We start from the raw sequence: 14,758 nt of genomic DNA, 5'->3' as shown, positions 1-14,758 counted from the left end.
TTGAGGAGGGTAGGAAAGGCTTGTGGAGAGAAGAGAAGCCACAAGCATGCTCTTTTTTCTGGAAACAAACAGTCTCATTTCAAAGGTGTCCTTTCTAGGGGCAGATGAAGGAGGTGAGGTCTGAGCCTGCTAGGACCATCTCAGCCACAGCTGAGCTGGTTGCGTGAGCTGGCTGTTCTTCTGCTCAAGCCAAGTGATGGGCAAGCTGTGGCAGAACGTGTGTGGCCACCCATGGAGCAGTTCCCACACTCCTGGGCACATGCAGACCTTCCTGGGGTATTATCTGTGCAGACACACCTGGCACAGACCTGGTGCATTGTCTGCTGCGCTCCCAAAGAGGCGCGCACAGGGCAGGGATCAGTGGTACCCAAGTGACGTGCAGGGCACTACCCTGAAAGGAGCCTTCTGGCTTCAGTGACCTTGCTTTGCCAAGCAGGTGAAGGCAGCTCTTTGCTTATGCTTTGGTCTTTATTAAAAATTTGTTTGTTGTTTGTTTGTTTGTTTGTTTGTGGAAGACCTTTACGCTAGTTATGCTTAGCATATTCCAGTCACTAGTGATTCCAAGTACATTGGAAGAGGGCAGGTTAGAAATTCTGATGAAACAAGTTTTGTTTGTATGTTAAAAATTTGCCAAGTGAATTCAGAATTAGGCACCTTGAAACCAACAATGCTGAACTCTGATCTAAGTAGCTTTTCCTCTGTGAAGGTCAACATGATTTGGATATGTCTTTAATTTTTTTTCCTGTACATAACTTGTACTCTTGGACCTTCATTTAGTTTGACTTGGTATTCCACCTCTGTACTGTGATAATAAACAATCACAGATCTCTGCTGCCCTGATTTTAAGGGGTTTTTAAGAACTTTTTTGCCCAAGCAGGATATACTCCTGTTGACCTCAAAGACAGTTTCTGCTGAAAACTACTGAATTGAATAAGGACTGTGCCATGAGGGACCATGCTGTTCTGCAAGAAGTATTTCTGGCCTCTCTAAAATTAAAGTCATTGTTCTGCATGGAGGCCAAGAACCAGCAAAATCCTTTGTGTGTTCTTAATGCATGGCTACAGAAGTGCCTCACCAGCACTGAGCTGGCATTTACTCAGGAATCATTGAAATCAAGATTTAGACAGCTGTTGTTCCATCAGTCACCTGATCAAGTATCAGTTATATTTCACCTTCAGATCTATTCCTGTGAGAAGTGGTTTCTAACATTTTTTAAATAGTATTTTCTCTGACTTTGTGGCTTTGTATTTGCATTATATGGGGCTATGTGGCTTTGTATTATAAATTTAAAACCTTGTCATAATCACTATTTATAGGAAAGAAATGTTGTCTACTCAAGTGTAAACAAACCATTAATCTTCTCTGTTTCAGAAAAATCCTGTTGAATTGAATCAACATTTACTCAGTGATCATAATTATATTATATGTCAGTTTACACAGTGCCAAGAGGATTTATTCTATGTAAAGTACCTTTAAAATACTACAATTATTTTAAAGACTCAAATAAGCTCAGAGAGTTAAGAACAAGATCACTTTGGTGGACTGTCTAAAGAAGTAGTCTGCTCCTACCTTTTTGTTACTTTTTGTTTCCAGGACAGATTTCTAAATTCTGCTAATCTCCATTTGGAATAATCAATTATTATAATAACTTTGGCTCAATTAATTTTAGTGAATAGATTATAATAGAAATAATTTAATGAAGAGACAGTTGATTCTGGTGGCCAGATGTCCTTATGAAGGAAAAGACTACAAAACCTATTCTTTTACCATAATCAAGACAGAAAAACACAAAAGTATTCCCTATTAGACATTTAACTGCTAAGAATAAGTTGATTCTTACCTTTCCAAAACTCCCTTTCCCAATAGCCCGCAATATTTGAAAGTGGTCAAAGTTAACTGCAAAATAAAGGAGAGAAGAAAAGGAAAATAGTTTGTAGTGTGCTAAGTCAGAATCAGACATCAGATAAGAAAAGAAATTACGGTGTGTCCAACTAATGTCTTTTTACAATGTGGTATTCAATTTTTCCTTTTAAAACACCAAATATACTTAATAGCTAGCAAAAAAGAAGTTTGCTTTAAAATATGTTGCATTCATTTTGTTCATCAATTCATCTTGGACCAATGTCTTCAGTGCCTGGTATCTCCAAAAAGAAATATATCTCTGTTCTAACCAAGTAACAAGACAAAAGTTAGCATCTTGCAGCCATTAGCAAAAATTGCTCAGCATTTTCCAGAAATATTGAGATCTATTAAAAGGACACTGAATAATTCAAGTAACACCCTCTACCTACAGATGTGTAATAACATATGGTTAGTATTTTTACATTAGTCATTCTTCAAGATAATTCCCATATTTTGTTACAGTGATGGAAGATTGCATACTTGATGAGGCAGTATGATTACCAAAGTTTTCCACCTTAATGCAATACATAATGCTAATATTGTAAGACTATTGCATAATTTTAGCATAAGTTTGTTTTGAGAGATTGCATTTTAGGTTGAAAGTGGAATGGATTTACTTGCACTTCAGGAAAACCTGATAGCACAGCCTGCTCTAGATACTGAAGTGCTTTGCTGGTAGGGTGAATGAGATTTCATTTCTCAGAAATGCCATTTTTATTGGCGTTACATGAGTTTAAACACAGCATGACCTTCAAATATTCATTGGTATATCTGGTAGTTTTAAAAAAAATTCCAGCATCCTGAACAAAATTGATGCAAAGTCACCGAAATACAAACACAACAATGTGTGATACAGTTTTTACAGTCACTTCTCAGAAAAAATCACACTTAGAGCTAAATTCAGTGAACCAGAGATGACAAGGTTCAGTGCAACATAACAGGACTTTTTTTTTATTTAAAACTTATGTTCCCGGCTTTGGCCATGGACCTTCATCTATGCACCTGTCATTGATGTAACAGTAACTAGCAAAATTGTGGAGACAGACCACCACTGGAAAAGTCATAGAACCATACAATGGTTTGGGTTGGAAGGGACCTTAAAGATTATCTCATTCCAACCCTCCTGCCATGGGCAGGGCCACTTTTCCCTGCACTGGTTTCTCAAAGCCCCATCCAGCCTGGCCCTGAGCTCTCCAGGGATGGGGCAGCCACAGCCTCTCTGGGCAACCTGGGCCATGTCCACCCAAAAGTGTGGTAACAAGAACAAACACAACAAAAATGTGACACATCAAGATGAAGGAGAAAATTCTATAAAACTCATAATATAAATATTTGCCAAAAAAAGTTATCCATCTCAAGCTAAGCTCTGCATAGAAAGTTGAAAGGTTGATAGCTATCAGGCCTCTAAAACAGGATAATATCTTACTTTCTCTGGTGCAATAATATCTCATTTACACTATTAACACCACAAAGAATTTGTTTATTTATGCTTGCTTATACTGCCTTCAAGGAAACATGGTTGCTCTTTTCATTAGTGCAGCATAGCAACCACCTTCCTGGTAATTGCTGGAGACAAATCAAGCCCAGAGCAGACAGGGCTGAGAGCAGCAGACTCTGTTCTGCAGGAAACAAAGATGGTGAATAAAGCAGCTTTAGAATTTGGATATTGAAATAAAAATGCATGACCTTGGAAAGGATTTATAACCTGCTTGGAAATTGAAAATTAAGAAAAAAAATTTGAGCTGTATCCTGTGAGAATTGGGGCTGCCCAGATGTTTGAGAAGCAGGATTGTCTGTCAGCAACCTGCAGCTGGGGTCTCTGCTGAGAGATTTTACAGTGTAAAATCTCTTGTAGTTCTTGCTGGTCTGATGAACAAGATAGTCAGTTTTGCAAAACCCCCTTCCACATGAACTTACTTCCACTTAAATCCTGTGCCTACCACTCATCCCTCCCAAATGCATGACTGGGCTGTCTAAGATGACCCTTAATTTAGGTAGGAATTCAACACAGTGTAGAAAATATCCTAAACAACATGTAAATCTCATTAATTTCTTTGATGGGAAAAAATAATCCTAAAATTCAGCACAGCATGCTGGTGGTTTTTGTGTCACTCCTCTGTTTTCAAACTTTCTCATGTTTCTGCTTATTTTGTTAAGTATTTAACATGCACATTCGTTAAAAAAGCTTATTTTGAATTTGTTCTTTACCTTGCAGTCATTCAGCTGAGTCCAGTTGCCAAAACAAGTGAGAAATTGTAGAATCAGTCTGTAATTATCTCAATTTGAGTCAAGTCACATTTCAGTAATACTTGACTGTATTATATTCTGAAATCTGACATGTTTTGAAATACATCAGTTTGAAGAATGATTTTGTTTTTGTAAAACTAAGTTTAAGCATTTATCTGTAGCTATGTAAAGGATATTTTTTATTGTCCACACAACTTCTATTTCTCTGCACTTCCATCTTTCCTGTGTTTATTGCTCTGAATGACTAGAACAACTTAAATTTTTAATTAGATTATTTGTAAATTAGACTTCCATACAAATGAAATTATTAAATGAGGCACTAGAACATGGAGTTGAAGATGGATTACTAGTAAGCTAAATAAGTGGTTAAAAATCATAGATGCAACTAATTGATCAAATTTTCTCAATTGTTATGTTTAACTTGAAAAAAAGTGAGATGCTACATTTTCATATCTTCATAAAGAAAAAAAAATTTTATAGCTAACAGTCCCATGAGCATTATTTAAATTAAGGTACAATTATTGTAATGCGTTTTTTGCAAGAGAAAATAAAGCCAATTTTAAATGACTGAGGAAATATGTAAACATGCCTGAGCCTGCATCCAAAATGAGCAAGGCTTGCAGCCACTGTGGCTCTCTGGAAAGGGATAATTCACTGAAGTGTGACAATTCAGTCTCTTTTGATCATTCAAACATACCCCCAACATTGCAGATTCACAAACTGAGGAAGTTCCTGCTTTTTAATATTAGGACAGAATAAAAAGTGGGCTACCTTGCAGCTGAGACTAAATCACTGAGTTCATCAAATTCACTGAGTAACACTAAGGGGCTTCAAGCAACATTCCCATCTAGGACACAGCAGCACCTCCCTGATAGCAGTGAAGGGTTGAGCTAAGTTCCCTGCCACCTTGGTACCACATTAGCCATACACCCCAGGTGTTTTCCTCAGAGGTTTTTAATCTCACACTCTCAAAATTTTGGGCTAATTTTGTTCATCTCAATCTTTTTTTCATGTTCTGTATGTGCTTTTTGTGTCTTTTCTGGTGAAAATTCAATGCCAAAATATCACCACTTACTCTGAGAAGAATTACAGCGCATCATGACCTCTGTCATTTTCCAATGTTGAAAATACCATCAAGTTCAAACACTACCATTTTCTCTGTGCAACAAGGACATCAGGAATATTAAATTCTTGTCCTCCAAAACATGGTGTGTCTTGTTCTTGTGGTGCCTGGTGTTGTAGCTAATGACATTTTTCTAGTGCAAAGCCCAACTGAGATAATGGTATGGCTGGCAGAAGGACATTTTCTTCAGTGTCAGTAATATGACTATTATTCCTTTGAAAATAGCTTTCTTTACTCAAGAGAAAATAATTCAGTTCTCAAGAGAATACTTTCTTTTACAGAGAAAAAAAAATATTTTCCAACTCTTTGAGCATTTTATTCCCACACCATACTTTGGAGGTTTTACACATTGTCTCAGAATTTGAGTATAAGAATATGAACTATTTTCAGAAAACAAAATTTGTTTGTATTGTTTTCAGGTAATTTTTCATGCAAGTAAACCCACAGTTAAACTTATTAACAACACCATGAGAGAATTTATTTCCAGTTTTTTTGATTTCCATCAATTTGGAAAAATCAAGTATCATAATTTCCACTCCCTCATCTCCCACCTTCATCCCTTAAAATGTCACCATTAATTCAAAACTAAGAAATATAGAATAAACCAGATATTTTGCTAACTAAGAGAGAAAACAGATCAGCATTTATGACACCTGTTTCATGGTATGGTATTAGAGCTGTGGATGCCTGTTAATTTCAGCAATGTGTTGTACATATACATATAAATACTTTATTTTGTTTCTTTCCATTTAGTCATACTCAAATAAACCTTCAATTCATCCCTTTGCACAAATTCAACTCTCTATTAATGACTATTACTGCAAGCATACCTCACTTGGATTAGAATATTAGATATTTTCAAATTAGCCCCATGTAGAGCATTTTCCAGTAGTTTGATCTTGAACAAATAAGAGCCAGATAATGGCAACAGGATGCACAACTGAATTAAAGGTTTCATCCTGCTTGCCATGAAAAGCAAAAAAATGGGGTCCTAACTGTTTTAGATAATTGGTCAAATGTATTAGTGTACTCAAAAACTTTCAGGACTATCTAGAAGGATGGTGCTGTGGTTTGTGCCTGAGTTATACACAGGAGCATCTCTGCTGCCACAGTCTTCTCATGTGACCTCAGGTGAGTGCTCCAAAATCTTCTGCTGCTCTCTGTAGAAAAATGAATTATTACATCTCCAGGCAGCTGTAAAATTAGGTATGGAAAGCACCTTAGAGCTCAGACACACAAGTAATTGGGAGAATAGTAAAAGCCAATTCAGGTAATAGTGATAAAAGCACCATGAAGACTGAAAGCCATTTTTAAAGTGTGAGGAGTCTACACCACTGTGGAAGCAGAGGTATAGAGATCAGAAGATTGACTCAAACCCCACACATGAGGTTGTGGCAGAGCTGAGAACAGAACCCAGTTTCCATTTCACACCACACCTTCTCTTGCATGTCCTCCAAACTGCACAAGCCCTGATGGAACAGATATTTGGTATCAAACTTTCTGGTGAAAGATAAAATACTTATTTCCTTCTCCACTGCTCCCTGAGGACAAAGTATACTTTGGAGAAAATATTCACATCACAGACTTGTGTTTTTACAACCACACTGCAAAAACACTGGATAGTTTTAGTGGAAATGTCTATTATTTTTTTTAATCAGCACTATCTACATAATGATATATGTTAAAACAATGAAGTATATGCATTCACCTCTGCTGCATTATTCACAAATACTATATTTACTTGAACCAAAGAAACCCAAAGTTACATCAGCAACACACCATTATGTATTATGTGTTTGATTTATGATCTTACAAAGGAATATAAGATTTTGACCCTTTCACTTGCAGTTTTACTGTTCAAAATATTCTCATGTACAATATTTGTTCAAATGTAAATTACATTTAGCTAAAGAGGCAATATTGAGTGGATTCTAGGTAGAGCTGACATCTGTTTTCTCACTGCAGCTGAGGAATATTAATTGTATGTATATGTGATTAATCCAAATACACTCAATAACCATTACCTGAAAGAACTTTGTTTCTCCTAGAGAAAATATCCAACTGAATGTGGCCAAAGCACTGGCATGCACATGCTTTGCAGAATTAAAAATGAAGTAGGGGCCTTTCTGAAACAAATTGATAAGCTAAATTCAGATTCTTCTTCTCTGGTTGAGTCCAACTGATTTATTTGGACTGTCTGGGAGTAGCCAGAACCAGATATGAACACTAAGGCATTAGAAGGTGTACAGTAAAGCCATATTTTTAACACAATGAGCTTTTCAACACATTGAGGTTCATTCTCACTGATCTCAAGAGAAAACAGAAACAAGGAGATATGATGTGGCCACTAGCCTAGAAAACAGATTTTTTTTTAAGTCTGACCCCTGTCTTGCAGTTCTGTTTGGGGTTGGTCTAATGCTTCTTGTTACTGTGAATCTGGAAAACAGAATAATAACTAAGCCAAATTTCCTTCTAGATTTGGCCTGTATGGTTTGACCTGAGACTCATTGGATAGCTCTGCTGTTAGGATTTCAAACTAGTTCTGCAGTCCTCTTTCCATGTCTGTCTACTTTTCAGATGCTCCAGCTTTTTCCAGGGAGGGCTACAGGCTGTGCTGACAGAACATCAGTAGATCCCAGCAGCTATCAGATCTTGTTAAAATTGTTGCTGTCCTTCCACACAAAATACATAGGATGAGTAACCAAGTATACACAGACATACATATTCAATACTACTAAAAAAATCCCCTGCTTGAATAGACATAGATAGGAGAAACATGAACAGAGACTAAAAATTAAATTAAGGATCATAAAATGGTTTGGGCAGTCATAAGGAGTCACATTCCATCATGCTCTGTTCATGATAAGAGCATTAGTGAAGAAAGACTCTGCTTAAATTAAGGAAGAAATGAATTTCTGCTGACAGAATGATAAAGCCAGGCATGCCTTTGAAGTGAAGGAAGAGTACAAATCTGCATAGCTCCACAGGTTTCTGAGTAAAATTGAACATTGCTATACATTATTTGACTGGGAAACTTGCTAGTTAGATAGAGATACGTAATCAAAAAGAACTTTAAGAGCAAGTTTTATCTCACTAATGATGAATCATGATGCTTCCAATCATATTTAGGGCCTTTGTATTTAAATTGCATTACAATGTCTCAATTCTTCATGATTAATAAGTGTTTTAGTCTCAATATAAACTAATTATGGTAATATGTTTTTATAATTATTCAGAATTTATTTGCAATTAGAAAGAATTTTAGATCTTTGTATGCAAAACATATTTTATTTAGAATTCAGCTAATTTTGTTTTGAATTGTGCAATGCATTTCAGTCTGATCATGTTTGTATACTTCACTTTCTTCAGTGGAAGTGAAAAATTTTTGTACCGTCAAAAGACTTTCATTTCAGAGCTCTTGACTGATCCAAAGTGGCTTTTTCACAACAGCTCATTCTGTATTTTTTTTCCTTGTGAAGGCACCTGCAGGCTGGGATCTGAGGCTGCATCTCCCTGTCAGAGCTGTCCTGGGCATGGCTTGGGCTTTGCTCCCCTGGGCTGGTGGTGCTGGGTTGTGGGGGCTGTGAACAGGGGCTGGCTCTGCACAAGGGATACAAGGATCAGATCCCAACACCTTTGAAGAAGTGTCACATCACAGAAATGTAGTCCAGCTTTGAACTGGGCCAGAAGATCTGAAAAGGTAAACTTGAATTCCATTCAAACTTTCAAAACCAGTTTTGTTTTCCCAGCATAAGGCTTAATTTTTATCTGGGAAAGTAACAGCATTTGAATTTGGCAACAAGTTTAATTATCAATTAAAATTGTTTTCAGAGGGAAAGTCAGTTCAAAAGGAAAAAGAAAACAGGGTGACAGAGTTCTTATCTTCCATATATGTCACATTTAAACAAGACATAGGGGAAGTAACCTTTTCCCTTATTAAAATGGGGAGAAAATCTCAGTACCAGGGTGTTGGAAAAGCAGCAATGTGATTTTATTTATACCTCTCTTATTTCTATATTCTATAAATAAATAGCTGATACCATAGATAAAAGAGTGGGCTAAAGAACATCTGCTGTGATGCATTACAGACATTCTGATTTCCTTATGTCAATCCTCCTACAAGGCAGTACTTCACATGCAATTTAGTACACATTTGATGAAATTCACAGAATATTTAGACCATGCATGTTTTGTTCATCCAAAGCAGTGTCAGCATCATGGGGTTCTACGCTGTAATTAGTGAAATCCACCTCACATCACATCATTAAAATGAGTGGGGTTTTCCCTAAACGGCTGGGAAATTTTCTGAATGTGTTAGTTAAAATGAATATTGGAAAGAACTAAAAGAGCCTTCCATTTTTCAAAATGCTATAAAAACAGACTGGAAGAATTTGGTGAATCAGCTAATAATTTGCACTGTTACAGAACAGGCATGTGTTGCCACAACCAGAAGTAAAATTGAAATTCTAAAGAAAATTAGCATTTGAAAGTAACCAAGCTGCTAAGTAAAAAAGATCTAAGTACTGATTCTCAAAACTCTTCTTCCTTTTTAATTCTGTAAAAGAACATAATTGTATTTCTAATGCTATTCTATAAAAGCTGCAAAGAAAAAAAAAAGACAAGATGAGATTTTGCATTCACAAGGAAACTGTGAGTCTTTGGTAAACAAGAATCTGTTCGAACCCAGGATCAAATGAAAATTTCTTTCCAGAGCTGCTTATTAAATAAGCCAATAAGCCAAATTAAAATGATAATGCCATTAAATACACCTATTCTGAAAAATGTATTAGGCAGCTACCTGAAGCCTGTCAAACAAAGTTTTCTCCTTGCACAAGTAGAAGAGACTGCAAATTGTTACAGCTTTTCTCTGAAGGAAGTTTAAACTGAAACTCCTGAGTGCCATCCCACAATCTCCAGACTCTGCCTGGGAAACTGGAGGTCTATCACTAAACCAAAAATCAAGAAAAGACATCTGATGCTTTTAGGGATGTGGATGTCAGCTTCTGTGAGCCACTGGGAGGATTTGTCTGCCAGCCACTGAAGTCAGGACAGAATCTTACAGCTATAAACTGCTGTAGGATTTTGTGGTATTCACATTCTCTGAACAGAGAGAGACATAATTCTCTCTCCCAGGATATTTCCTGGGGAAAGCAGCACAGAGGGCGAAGAGAAAACAATTCTTATCTCCGCTTGCTGCTGCTGCTGTTTGGCACACGTGGAATGTGTTATGGGGATTGTTTACCAAAGGTGAGGCTTGTTTGGACTGATTGGCCAGCTGGGTCAGAGCTGGGTCAGAGCTGGGTCGTGGCTGTCACCAGACAGTCACAGGGTTTTCTCCAGTATCTCTTTAGTGCAGTTACAGTATAGTGTCAGTGTAATATAATATAGCTAATAAAGCATTTCTTCAGCCTTCTGAAATCATGGAGTCAGAGCACATTTTTCACCACGATGGGGCCATCCTGCATAGATGGGTTTTGGTCTAAGAACACAATGATCAGTTTTGCCTAAAGTCTACAGAGAGGTTGCCCCTGGAAGCCCAGTCAAGGCTTCACCAGCAGCACCAGTGACTCCAGGGGCTGCAGTGATTGTTATCCTGTGGAAAAACAGAAGTTTCTTGTTCTGTGGAAGGTGTGGGGATGTTTAGCTGCTGCGTTGCTCCACAAGAATTTTAGCACAGACAGGGTGAAATTGGCTGTTCTTTCTGAAGGATTGAGCACAAACAGGTGTTTACTGGCAAAGATTAGTTGTACTGATCAGAAGAGCTCTTGTGTCTGCATCTCTCTCCCATGGTGTTTCTGTAGATTCAAAAATAAAGTTATTTTTTTTATCTTTATGCCTCTTTAAAACTAGTCCAAATTTTTACCGTAACAATTCCTCATTGGAGGTTTTAGTGTGCTGCCTCCATCTTCAGACAGGTTACTCTCTTTCAGAGGCATACAGCAGTACTCTCAGGTGGCTGGGGGGAAAGTAGAGTAAATGAAAAGCCAATTCTTGCCTGTGATGGTTTGTGTGAGCAAATCCAGGAGGAGGTGAGTGAAAAAACTATTATGATAAATAAATAATCTCAGTCTGAAGGATACAAAGCAATATGAAAGTTCTGTTCCTATGAGTGACTTCAGCTCCAATGAAAGCAAACAGAAAGTTACCTAGTTTTGGAGTCTTTCTCATCATTTTGCTTTGTGCCTTGTTTCCATTTTCATCTTTTTTATTGGAGAAGGAATAGAAGAAACCACAAAATCAAAAGGTCTTCACTGATCTCAGTTGAAATGAAAAATTTCTGAGTACTGATTCATGATGATTTCTGCTTCACTATTACTGCTGTCTGTGTCCATTTAGAGTGAGTGCATTTTTGATTTTTTTTTCTGAAATGAGAACATTTGAAGAAATTCTCCTTTTCTATTTGCTTTTAGCTTTTCACAGGAAAGATTTCTATTTTCACACAGCATAATAATGAGCGGAAGTAGAAAATATTTATATTTCCCACCATCAGAAACATATGCTTTGGGCCCTACACCACACTAAAGATCTCTCACAGTCCACCTCACTGTATTTTAGCCCTTTATGAACCTTTCCATGTGATGCTATGAAGGGAGCACATGACCATCCAGGAAAAGACTTTTTCTTTGAAAAACTGGCAAGAAAATGAGGCAATCAGAGAGACACCATGTCTGGCATGCTGCAGCAGTGGGAACAGAGGAGAGCACAAGCACGTCCCTTTTGATGGCAGGATGGGTGTTTGGACTAGATTAAACTGATTGTGACACCCTGTGACACACCTGTGATGCTGCTTTGGTTACAAGTCTGGCTGCAAGGGCACTGAAATGACATGGTCACCTCCACAGGGAAGGTATAATGCCTATCAGTACAGAATTTGTGTATTTTACTTTAACAGGAATTGCTTTATATCAAAGTAGAGATCAAACTGATCCCTGCCATGTTAATATACACCAATTCTCCCTCACATGTAAGTGAGCACAGGCAATAAAGACAAATTTAAAACTATCTGCTAAGCATGTCTTTTGACTTTGATGGCAATTCCAGGAAGGCAACAAATTAATTTTCTGAAAATAAGTAAGAATGGTAGTAAACATCCTATGCCAGAAAAATTTAAGCTAATATAAAGTTCAATTGCTATTATTTGAAGGCAAAGTTAATCCTTAATGAATTTTAAATTGTTTCTTATTAATAAACAACAACAAAAAGGAGGTCAAATATTGCTGTCAGGGCTTGGCAGAAGATATAAGGAACATGAAATATGTGTTATCATGGCAAAAAGTCATCTGGACAATCTAGTAGGAATCAAGCCTAAATTCATAGCATGTCTTCATTGGCAGTGCAGTACAAAACAGGAAAGAATGACTGTCTGTGTAACGTCACCACTGATGATGTCAGCTGCAAAAAAATTAACTCAGGCAATGATGTGTTTTAATTGTCTTTTTTTGGGGGATAATGCAGGATCTTCAGAAATCCTGAGGATGACTAATGGTACAGGCAATTACCAAGGTGAAGCTCCCTTGACAAATACTTCAGATTTAAACCAGCAGCAGCTGAGATGGCTTAAAAGGAAAAAGAGACAAAATACAACAGAGGCAAGCATGAATGGAGGATAACACTGCAAAAAGTCAATTAAATTTATAATAATTCCTGTCCCAGGATGTCATCAATTGAAAGGCAAGTTCAGAAGGGGATAGAACTAGCATATAGTGAAGGCACAAATTGGGAAAGACTCAGACTGTGACTAAGAAGAGAGATCTGTGCAGAGCTGACCCTGTGCAGGGCAACCACTAATAACACTCTTTTAATATTACTTCCATGCCAGTGAAGGTGGAGGGTCACTGATCTGGTCAGTTTGATAATGTGATACCATGGACTGAGAATGAGAATTTGAATATTTGTGATAGGCTGTCAGCCCAGATGATCTTGATTGTGTGGGTCAGTTTGCTGTAATCCTTCAGAAATGTAATTTTAAAGCAGACCTTTTTAACATCTCATTATCTTCTGTTATGATGTCTGGTTAAACATCCATAAGTTGAGCTAAAAAAAACCCAAAACAATTGGACTTCAAATACATAGGCTTTTACTATTAGATTTAACAGAAAAGCAAAAGGAATTTGGAGTATCAAATCTATGACTCTTTTTCAGCAAAGAGCAAATAGCACTAGGTTGTTGTGAAAAGCCTGCAGCAGCTGATCAGGGATTTTACATATTGGTGTATAACTCAGTGCTATGAAAAATGTCATGAGAGGTCAGATGTTCCTCTGGATGGACTGAAATAAGGTAACAATCCTCCCCTTTGCTAAATAACTGATATTGATGTCTGGAAATGACCAGAGCCTGGTTAACACTTTTCTGAAGTCAGAAAAGATTTGCTAGTAGTTGTAAGCAGCACACAGCATGGCAGGTATGTTCACTTCTTGTGCACAGGATTCAGTGTGACTCGTCACTGGAGATGGCCAGTGAAAATGGCCACACCATTCTATGATTCTATGGAAGGACATGATTCTCTCTCTATTTAGGCTGGCACTGCAGCTAAGTGACATGAATAACTGGAATTATTAGGTTATAATAAGGTTTGAAGCATTGGCCAACAGAGTCCATAGCCCTGACCTCACTGTCACACAGAAACAAACAGGATTTACTCAGGCAGTGTCAAATCTTCAGTATGACCAGAGGTTAGCTTGTCATAACAGAGCTCTTTTGGCTGCTTCTGTGTTCTGTTAGCTATAGCATTCAAGTAACCTATTTTCCAGTAGAAAGGTTTCTTTTCATTGACTCATTTGGCTCAGTGGAAAGTAATTGGAACTTCTCATCCATGTATCCTGCTATAACCAGCAATTTACAAAATTTTACTATTATAAACCCACAAGAGTGAGTTATTTTTTAGACCAGCGAAAGTGTCAATTAAAGATCCCTTTTTGTTGCCATCAAAACAGTTTTGTTTTGTGACAGGACAGGGATTTGGTGCAGAGAAGCTGTTAACTTAGCAGCACCACTGGAAACATCAGAAGTCACCAAGGAAGAGCTGGATTGATGTCCTGGCCCTTATCACAGCCAGTGAATAGCAGGGAAGCCTCTGAGAGTCTCCATGCTTTTCATAGCTCTTTCAAAAGACATTGACATTGAAACTAAGGAGAAAAGTTTCAGGACCTGCTCCAACATAAAATGTAAGACCCCTGTTAAGTGATAAAATGTAGCACCTTTTTTGTTGAGAAAAGAGATTCTGATCGACCATGTTGTTCTCTTATGGATGAGCTGACAAAAACAATCTCTGAAATCATTGCAAGGAGAAACAGGTTGACAGGTATAAGCAGCAGAAAAGATACTCCTTGAGAAAATCTATTGCTACAATATAGAAAATCTAAATTTCCCTTTACTGTAATAGACTTCCCTGTGAGATCAGGATACACATAATGGACTATGAAGCATCTTTTTCAGCTGGAAAGTGGGAATATTCACCTCCCTGAGAGTTTCTATGAAAATAACCTC

The 14,758-nt window shown here is 37.5% G+C and overlaps 1 protein-coding gene across 2 annotated transcripts in view; it reads right to left on the bottom strand.

The window, feature by feature from the left end:
• The window catches only part of STK32B (serine/threonine kinase 32B), a 157,277-nt gene that overhangs the window by 126,493 nt on the left and 16,026 nt on the right, over positions 1–14,758 (bottom strand). For both annotated transcript variants that reach the window (XM_066548620.1, XM_066548619.1), the window contains exon 2: positions 1,841–1,896. In XM_066548620.1, the coding sequence (XP_066404717.1) occupies positions 1,841–1,896 (56 nt within the window). The remainder of the gene's footprint in view (positions 1–1,840; positions 1,897–14,758) is intronic.

Source organism: Molothrus aeneus, chromosome 4 (assembly GCF_037042795.1).
Source record: "Molothrus aeneus isolate 106 chromosome 4, BPBGC_Maene_1.0, whole genome shotgun sequence".
Classification (NCBI taxonomy): Eukaryota; Metazoa; Chordata; class Aves; order Passeriformes; family Icteridae; genus Molothrus; species Molothrus aeneus.
The sequence above is the reverse complement of the archived record's forward strand: the minus strand, read 5'-3'. Positions and strand labels throughout refer to the sequence as shown.